Raw genomic sequence first — 9,666 nt, forward strand, 5'->3', positions numbered from 1 at the left:
TTATCTGATAAATTTGATTTAACATTGTTTTTTTTTTTTCTATTATGACTAAGTTTTTCTGATTGTTCTTGATTCTAGTGGGTCAAATTGTATCCCATGGGGGAAAGTGGGGTTTTGAAATGGTCAAACTATTGATGCAACGCTGCGCAGTCTGCGCAGTTCGCGCGCAGTGTTGACCCTCGTCGATATGCGCGCACTGACGCATGCGCAACTCGTTGTGAGTCATTCGGCGCTGAAAAGGAAGAAGTGGAGTTTAGCAGCGATACAACACCGAAGGTTTCCTAGCCAGGGAACAGCAGCACTCACTAAAACAGCATCTTCTTAGTTACTGCTCTCTCCGGCAGAGTGACACAGCGCACAGCAGTGTCTGGAACATGGCTGATAAAGAGGGTAGGTTTATTGGAACTACGTAGTATAGACAGTGTTGGCTAATTTTCCTCGTGCCCTGTTATTCTCTATGAAGTCTGTTATTTTTCGTTAGCATGCTATGCTAGCATACCAAACGCCTGATTGCAGGTTATTTAGTTTTAGCCGAACTGTATGCTTGCTGTTACTTTAAAAGAACACAGAGTAAAGCCTCTGATTTAAACCCAGTAACGTAAACCGTACGGTTACATTCAGTCCAGCAAACAGCAGTTGTTTCAACTTGTTTGCTTCTTGTTAACGTACAGCGCCACAGCCTCCTTCAGCAAAACACGCCGTAGTCCCTGCAGCAAGCAGTAAACCACCTCTGAATCCTGGACAAAACAATCACATTAACTGTGTTTACTAGGCTCGATTCTTTTGTCAGAGAGTCGTTGATGTAACGCTACCTTGGCATTGAACTCGTTAATCAATTTATGGTAGCTATGTAAGTACATGTTAGGGGTAGATAGAACAATCGATGACATTGGCACTAATACCTGTAACCTGTAAATAATGTTTTGTTTGAAGTGTATGACGATGCAGTGGAAGAAAGAGTCATTAATGAAGAGTACAAGATTTGGAAGAAAAACACCCCTTTCCTGTATGACCTGGTTATGACTCATGCGCTAGAGTGGCCCAGCCTCACTGTCCAGTGGCTTCCAGATGTTGGCAGGTATTCACATGGTCTCTATCTCACTGCTCCTCAAACTATTTCAGTCCCAGCAACAAGATTAACAGGTGCCATTTTACAACTGGTGTCCACTGACATCCCAGTTTCCTCACTGCCAGTTCTAGTTCTAGTTCTTTTTGGCAATTTCCTTATAGTATTATATATGACATTATATATTATGTCAATTATAGATTAAACTTATTCATGTTGTGGAACTTTGCAGGCCAGAGGGGAAGGACTACACCGTCCACAGGCTGGTTTTGGGCACCCATACGTCAGATGAACAGAACCACCTGGTGATTGCCAGTGTCCAGGTACCAAATGATGATGCCCAGTTTGATGCCTCACACTACGACAGTGAGAAAGGAGGTAAATATACCTGCAGTTAAACAGCTGGATTGCTGTATTAGAGCAGCTAAATATTTGCTTGCTACATTTATAAAAAGGTGTACACACAGGATAAAGGAATGAAAGCAGATAAAAGATAAAGGAATTTCTAAGATGCTTACTATCAATCAGTCTACGCACAGTGGCAGAAAAAAGAAAGAAACACTGTGATTCAGATGTCATTGATTAGCTGGAGTCCAATTAGTGAAAATGAGAATGGAGTTTTGATTTAAAGCAACCTTGACTTAGAAACATCCAAACAATGTCAGTGTACATTGACAAGCAGCATCAGCTGATGTCATGCCTCAAAAATACAATAGGTTAGAAGACATAAACTCAGTTGTTGACTGTTTACTTACAAGAGCTTACTGTTTGATTGTATCTGTGCTTATACACAAGTAAGGATGACAATCACAAGACCTGTTGTATGAAGCTAAGATAATTTGGTGAATCTGACCTGTAACAAACCTCACAGAGAAGTTTAGGACAACAACATGAACATGTTTATATTGTAAAGGTAATGATTAAATAAAAAAATCAAGTCTGTTCCATTGAGTCTGAATGCTGAAATGGTGTTTTTCTGTCTCCCAGCAGGTACGTTGATGGTTCCCAGCTGTGTGTGGGCCTACTGAAGGCTCATGGCTTCTTTGGTGTGTTGCCATAAGTTGTATAAGTATGTTAATGTGGTCATTAACATTTTAAGGTACAGCCAATGTCTAAACCTCAATACACACTATCTAACATGCATTTTAGAACATCAGGAGTGAAATAATACTCAAATCTCATCCATTAAGTGAGTTTTGTCCTTTCAAACTTTTAAGTTTTGCTCTTAAGTCGTGCCTGCTGCTGTAACACAACACACAAGGATTTTCTTTAATCAGAAAACTCTAAATATGGCAAATATGAGTGCCCTTGGCAGCTAAAACACTTACCAGGGATACCACTTTGGATAACAAGCACTGATTTGTTGAATAAAATGTGACCTAAATAAAATATCAGCGATAGATATATTGTGCATGTAAAAAAAAAAAACAGACTTAACAACATACTCCAAACCATGGATTAATCTGCTGATTTCAAAGGTGTGGAGTTCAATGTCTGCCTTGCTACAGTTTGGATGTGTTCTTTTGTCAGAGTTTGGTGGATTTGGTTCAGTAAGTGGGAAAATAGAGATTGAGATCAAGATCAACCATGAGGGAGAAGTGAACCGAGCTCGCTACATGCCCCAGAATCCCTGCATCATCGCAACCAAGACACCCACCTCTGACGTGCTGGTCTTTGACTACAATAAACACCCATCTAAGCCTGGTGGGCACTGCCGTGCTTATATACAACTTATGTGCATTGCTATATATATATATATTTATATTTTATATTATTATATTTTATATTATTATTTATATATATTATTATTATATTTTATATTTATATTACACCACAAAGGTGACTGCAGTGTGTCTTTGTGTGTTTCAGATCCCAGTGGGGAGTGTAATCCTGATTTAAGGTTGAAAGGTCATCAGAAGGAAGGGTACGGCCTTTCCTGGAATCCCAATCTCAGCGGCAACCTTCTCAGTGCGTCTGATGACCATGTAAGTGACTAGAACAGAACCTCAACAGGCCTTGGTTTGCTAGTTATGTTGAGTAGAGCAGAACATGTGTCAGTATGTTTGTGCAGAACACTGCTGCAGAAACTACTGATTATTTCCATTATTGATGTTACTTTGGTTACGAGGTGAAGGTTTGGTTTTAAGGAAGCATTTCTTCTGCTCATCCCAACCTCCGTCCATCAATTATTGTTTGCCCTCTTTCTACAAATATTTTGAAGCATCAACAGCTTCTGTCTGCTAGTTTAAAACTATATCAAGACTGTTTTGGAAATGTGCTGTGATGCAGCATTTTTCCATGTTATGACAGTTCAGTGTGGTGATGAGATAAAAACCTATTCCTACACTGTCCTCTCCCTTTTATTCCTCTTCAGACCATCTGTCTATGGGACATCAGTGCTGGCCCAAAGGAAGGGAAGGTTGTGGATGCCAAGACCATCTTCACCGGCCACACAGCAGTGGTAGAAGATGTTTCCTGGCATTTGCTGCATGAATCCCTGTTTGGATCAGTGGCTGATGACCAGAAACTCATGATGTAAGTGGTTCGTACAAACTGGGGGCGTCAGGTTTTGTTAATGGGAACAATAAATTGCTCATGATCATGTTTCTTTTCTAACCAGATGGGACACTCGGTCGAACAACACATCTAAAGCCAGCCACTCAGTAGATGCTCACACTGCTGAGGTCAACTGTCTGAGCTTCAATCCCTACAGCGAGTTCATTCTTGCCACAGGTTCTGCTGATAAGGTAGAGAAGACTCGCAGTGATATACCTGCACTGATGAAACTCAGCCAAGGAAGGATTTAGAATAAATGTGTAATGCAAAGCTTTCTGGTTCTTCTCAGACGGTGGCATTGTGGGATCTGAGGAACCTCAAACTGAAGCTCCACTCCTTTGAATCCCACAAAGATGAAATCTTTCAGGTAAAGTGCTGTAAGTGTCACAACTGTCACCAAGTTGTCTTGGTATTTATAGACTAGACCAAGTATTTAGACAGTTCCTGTTCTTTACCATCTTAGCTTCAGCACATTAATGGTGTGTTCTTAAGCTACACTACTCATCGTCAGCTAGCCAGTGCCAGCTCACAGCTTTACGCTGTAGGTTGTAGGCAGAAACTTGTGTGTCTGTGTGAGGAGTGAAGAGGTGACCATGCTAGTGAAAAAGAACATAATGAACATAAAAACACTGAAGAATAATCTGTGAGCTAAATATGGCTCCTAGGACGAGATGTTGACACTCATAATCAGTCTTTTCATAAGTCTCGTAAGTTTTGTAAATAAGCTTTTGTAAATCCTAGTTCATCTCAGGCATCCTGCCAAACTCCTGGCACTAACCAGCAACCTGCTCTGGTCTCATAACTGTGGACAAACCTGTCCTCTAGAAGATAGATTTACTCTTACTGACCTTTTTATAAGGTACACCTGGACAATCTAATGTAATGTAATTCTACCACATGTGTATTATTGAGCTTGTGGTGGGTGGTGTAGGTTGAGATGTTTCTAATGTAAGGCCCCCTGATTATTGTAAATAGTCAGTACTTGAGCTCCAGCTGATTATCTTTGCACAATGCATCTGAGCTCTCTCTCAGTCCTCTGTACTAAAACTAGCACCGACAGCTTGTTTTCCCCTGACACTTATTCACCAGCATTATGTATTAATATATGAGAAGGTCTATTGTGGCTCCAAACAGTGAGCTGGTACTTCTGGGTTGTTATAATCTAAACAGAAAGTCTGAGGAGATGTTTTTTAACAAATAAGCAGTACATTGATCTCCTAGTGTCCAACTGTCTGATTCATTAGGTGCAGTGGTCTCCTCACAATGAGACGATCCTGGCTTCCAGCGGCACCGACCGACGTCTCAACGTCTGGGACCTCAGGTAGAGCCTGTCCACCGCACTCCTGTGTGTTTACATGGAAAAGTGAAGGATAACCAAATCTTTCTGATTGTAGGAAAAACATAAAAAACTGGAAGTTTGTTATCAGTAAATGTGAATGTCACACTTGTTTAGTCCCGCTTTGCAACATGCACATGCAGCATGATACAAGGACTTTGTCATATGGACTCAGGTTTTTGTTACGTTGTCTGTGTTCAGTAAAATTGGGGAGGAGCAGTCAGCAGAAGATGCTGAGGATGGCCCACCAGAGCTGCTGGTAAGTGACCAAGTCCTAAAAACAGCATCACTGACTCCTCTTTGGGGGGGGGAAAGTTTAAAACAGCTTCTCAGGTTAGTGGCCAACTATACTAAATACATCGATTGTCACTAACTCCAACTCTGCTTTACCTGTGGACGTTATTCAAGTGTCTCCAACTTCCATGTTTTGTCCGTCAGTTCATCCATGGCGGACACACGGCGAAAATCTCTGACTTCTCCTGGAACCCCAATGAACCCTGGATCATCTGCTCTGTGTCGGAGGACAACATCATGCAAGTCTGGCAGATGGTAAATACAGCTGTCTGTACACACACACACACCTTTTCTTTGACTTGACTTGACACGAGCTGGCTCAGTAGCGTTATTGTGTATGTTGTTACTTGTCTCTCAGGCAGAGAACATCTACAATGACGAAGAGCCAGACAACACCCCTGCATCAGAGCTGGAGGCTCAGGGATCATAACCCAGCTCTGCACGCGTTTCTTTCTGTCTCTCCGGGCATGAACCTTCCTCCATTCCCTGAGCTCACACCCAGCCCATTGTTTCCCTCTCCAGCTCATCTTAAGCACAGTATGAAACATTTCCCCCTCCACATGAATGAACAGCGCGGAGCAGCACCGACTCCACTACTGCTAACAGACTGTTGGATTCAGTCTCATCTTGCTCATGTTACTGCGGCTTAGGTTCCCATCACCAGATAAGCACTCGGAATAGGATTGATTCTGCTCAGGTGGTACTTCGTACCCTCGGTGTTTGGAGAATTTAGATTTTTATGGTGAAAGGGCTTTGAAGACTCGATGCACAAAGTTAATTTTAAAGGGCTCATGCCAGTTAAGTGTCATTTTACATTTTAACTAGATAGCAAAGAAACCACTAGAATAATGGGCTTCTGCCATGATCTCAATATGGATGTAATCGTGCACAGGAGATGGTGTGAGCACTGAAATTCTGGGATTGTTCCATCTAGCTGTGCTGGTCATGGAAGCTTTCTTTTCTGCCTTATTTTTCCACCTGCACTTGTGGCTGCTGCATTTGTTATATTATGTCCTATTTAGCAGATGCATCACAGGTGTCCTCTGAAAAAGCATTCTCTACTGCACTGGCCTTCTGTTCATGAGGTACAGAAAACTCTCAATTATTTTGGTTTGGATGTGAGAAAGGTGAGACTTAAATAGTGCACTCGAGGGGAAACTCCTGTTTCTGTTGTTACATAATGTGAAATTCCCTTGTGTTGTTTCCTGCACCACAAATTGCAATAAAACTTTTCAACTTTTCAAAATGTACTTATCTCCTTTGTATACATTTTAAGAAATCATTCACACTCAGGAAATGACACAAGACCCCAGTAATGACTTTGAGTGAAGACATGAATCAACAGTAGTTGCAAGTTCTACAAAATGTTTATTGAAAAGCCAGACAGGACTATAAGAACCTCGTACAATCAAAGAAAGTGGGGAAAGTGTGGGCTCATTGTTTTCTAGTAAAAATAAAGCTCTCTGAAGCTATGGTGACTCATGCCTCTTCTTTCACAGTCTCACCTGCAGAGGTAGATTCTGACATTACCTGAGAGTCAATCTGGGGCAACGCCAAAGAAAGAGGAAATGGATGCTGAAAACACCTCCCTCAGCTCGCAGTGTGATCACGACTGTGCTTTACCTGACAAAGGTACATACACACTGACCCTGTTCATGTCAGCTTCATAGCTTTAGTTAGGAAACCACTTGATGTGAATGAGTGCATGAGGAATTAAAGGCTGGTAAGCAACACGTTTCAGGATAAACGCTACAGACTGTATTCAAAGGAAAATCATCTGTCTGCTTCTTCCCTGTGATTCTCCTTCACTTCACCAAATAGTCAACTCAACGAGAACAGGCTGGTAACAGTGGAATAACAGCCGAACTGGTAGCTTACAACTGCAGAAACTAAACCTTACAGTCTTGGTTCAGATTCACAGTTGTTCTGTTTTTTTTTGTTGTTTTGTCCTCTTGAGTATTAGCATTAAAAACCTGGTTGTAAACAGCAACTAAATAGAAGAAAAGGAATTACATCTACATTCAAACGGGTATGTTTCAGCGCGTGCTCGTGGCCAAGTGACTATTGCGTGTCACAGATCTGCAATGATCATGCCGAAGCCACGTATAACCCCACCAGCTGCTTCAGGTAATTTTCCCATTTACCTCCACATTACGTTTCAGATCTAGCCAGCATAATGACAAGGCCTCATTTGGAGAGCCAAACCAGAACTGACCACCTTCACACTAAAAGCTAAGGTAATGGGAAGCTCCAGATTAGTCATGTTCCTGCAGTGGAAACCCACCTCACCACTGGAAATCACCACTCATCATGCTAAGTTAACAACTTCACTTACTCTCACTACACATCTCACATGAAATAAAACAAAGTGTTGATAAGGGGTCAGACTGAGATTCCATATAAAGATGCAGATGAAGCAGTTTTTCGAGTTTAGCAGACCACCACATTAAGAAGAGCTATAGTTATGATAGCACACTACACAGGAGCAACACTGTTCACTACGTATGTAACGCAGTGGACAGGGTTTGAAGATTTTTACAAGGTTAGCAGACAGGATACTAGGTGTGTGAAGTGACGCTGATTTAGGGAATTAAAAAAAAAAAAAAAGGTTTTACTAATAAAACTGTTCTGATTTGACCCTGCTGACCATAGATTTGTTTCCTCACGTAGTAACTGTGACTGGCTCCTGTTAAGATGAATCACTGATGGAAATCGACATGTTTTTATTCAAAATCGAAAAAAGAAGAAGAAAAAAAAAAACATTCAGTTTTTGTCCATGTTGGAACACAATTTACATTAAATGATGAGAAAGTAGATGATGGCGCTTCAGAACTGCTGAACTAGGCTCATATCTGACTGACTACACAGAAGTTTAATGATGTAGTTGATGTAAAGAAAAAAGAAAACAGTGACATGACACACTTGGCACAGAACAGACCTGCAAAATCAGACATGTTGGATTATGCGTTACAGCCAAAAGTAAGAAACTAATGTTGAAACTAAAAGTCTCTTTTCTCCACATAAGAAATACACTACTTCTGTTCATTCAGCTTCATCTCTGGATGCTTGTGTGCAGTCAGCAAACAGCTTTCAGGTGCTTTACTGCCATCTTCTGTATTTAGCACACATCCACTCATGATACCAAAATCATCACAGTTGTCACTTGGATCAGTCTTGCATCTCGCTTGGAACCACAATTCTAGTTTCTGAAGCAAATTCCTTTTGGTAGAAATGCTCAGAACATGGTTTGTGAAAGAGAATAAACCAGTTCTCCGTCAGTCAAAGAGCCAGAAGAAGCCACTCTACTGCCCCAGCTCAAACAAAGCAGAGGGAAAGCCTGTGGTAAACTTTTAGAGCTAGAACTGATCAATCAGATGAGGGAGGATCAATTCTAAAATCTACCTTTTATTGGGAGTTTAAACCTGATTGACTTTGCATGTACATGTGCATCCTTGCCAGCGCTGTCCTGTTAACGCTTAGTCCAATCGAGCTAGCTAGTAGGGCTGTGACCATTTCCACCCAGTTCAAACTTGTTTCTTCTGACACGTGTTGGGAGTTAATTAGTCTCGCCAGTAGGAGACCAACAGTCTTGGTCAGCCTGAAAATGATTATTAGAGATTTTTTTCAGATTAAAATGTAGCAGCCCTTTAGCCAGCTTGCTAGCTTTCCCAGTTTAACACTAGCACACATACCCCACCTATTTCACAAGGACTCAAATCGAGATAATAAAAACTGAAGATGATCCACTTTAAAATATGATATGATCAAAACAATGTTAAACACCCTGCATCCAAACTCAGACTCGAGGGCCCTTTCCCCTTCCAGCTTTTCAGACCACATTAATAAAAAAGAAGAAGAAAAAAAAAAAAAGACCTACAACAAAAGCACAGGACTCACTTCTGCATTCATACACTCATTCATTCAAGTGCCAAAAAGACAAGTGACACCTGAGGGGTGGGGTAGTGGGCTGGGGTCCATGTCAAGAAGAATAAAAGGCCAATTTAACTTTGAACAGCTTCATTTGAACAATAGATATGGAAGGTTCCTATGAAAATACAGTTATGGTAGAAAACAGTATGAAGCATCATTTTTACAATCAACATAAATGTGGGCAAACATTCTCCTTAGAATCTTTGATACAGCCATTTAGTTGTTCTAAATCTATCACACAAAAAGATGTGGGTCAGTTTCTGTCTAGAAATCTGGAGAGACTTAAAAAAAGAAAAGAGATTTCTATCTCCATTGAACATGTTTTTGGTTCTGGAACTAGGCTGGAGGCGTGTGAAGCCCTGCTGTCACCCCTTTCTCTCTCACACACACAGACACACACACACACACACACACACACACAGACAGACAGACAGACAGACAGACACACACACACACACACACACAGACACACACAGAACACACA

The 9,666-nt window shown here is 41.2% G+C and overlaps 1 protein-coding gene across 2 annotated transcripts; it reads left to right on the top strand.

Annotated features, from left to right (window-relative positions):
* The first annotated feature begins 233 nt into the window (after positions 1-233).
* Positions 234-9,615, top strand: rbb4l (retinoblastoma binding protein 4, like). 2 transcript variants are annotated; one of them, XM_026378185.1, is made up of 12 exons: positions 234-390; positions 934-1,078; positions 1,299-1,444; positions 2,594-2,770; positions 2,936-3,051; positions 3,441-3,601; positions 3,687-3,813; positions 3,912-3,989; positions 4,867-4,943; positions 5,160-5,217; positions 5,397-5,507; positions 5,611-9,615. In XM_026378185.1, the coding sequence occupies exons 1-12, from the start codon at positions 375-377 to the stop codon at positions 5,680-5,682; spliced, it is 1,284 nt and encodes a 427-aa protein (XP_026233970.1). In that variant the 5' UTR covers positions 234-374; the 3' UTR covers positions 5,683-9,615. The 2 variants fall into 2 exon arrangements, with proteins under 2 accessions (XP_026233970.1, XP_026233972.1); XM_026378187.1 differs by having other exon boundaries at positions 2,597-2,770.
* Positions 9,616-9,666: the final 51 nt, after the last annotated feature.

Source organism: Anabas testudineus, chromosome 3, assembly GCF_900324465.2.
Source record: "Anabas testudineus chromosome 3, fAnaTes1.2, whole genome shotgun sequence".
NCBI classification, from domain to species: domain Eukaryota; kingdom Metazoa; phylum Chordata; class Actinopteri; order Anabantiformes; family Anabantidae; genus Anabas; species Anabas testudineus.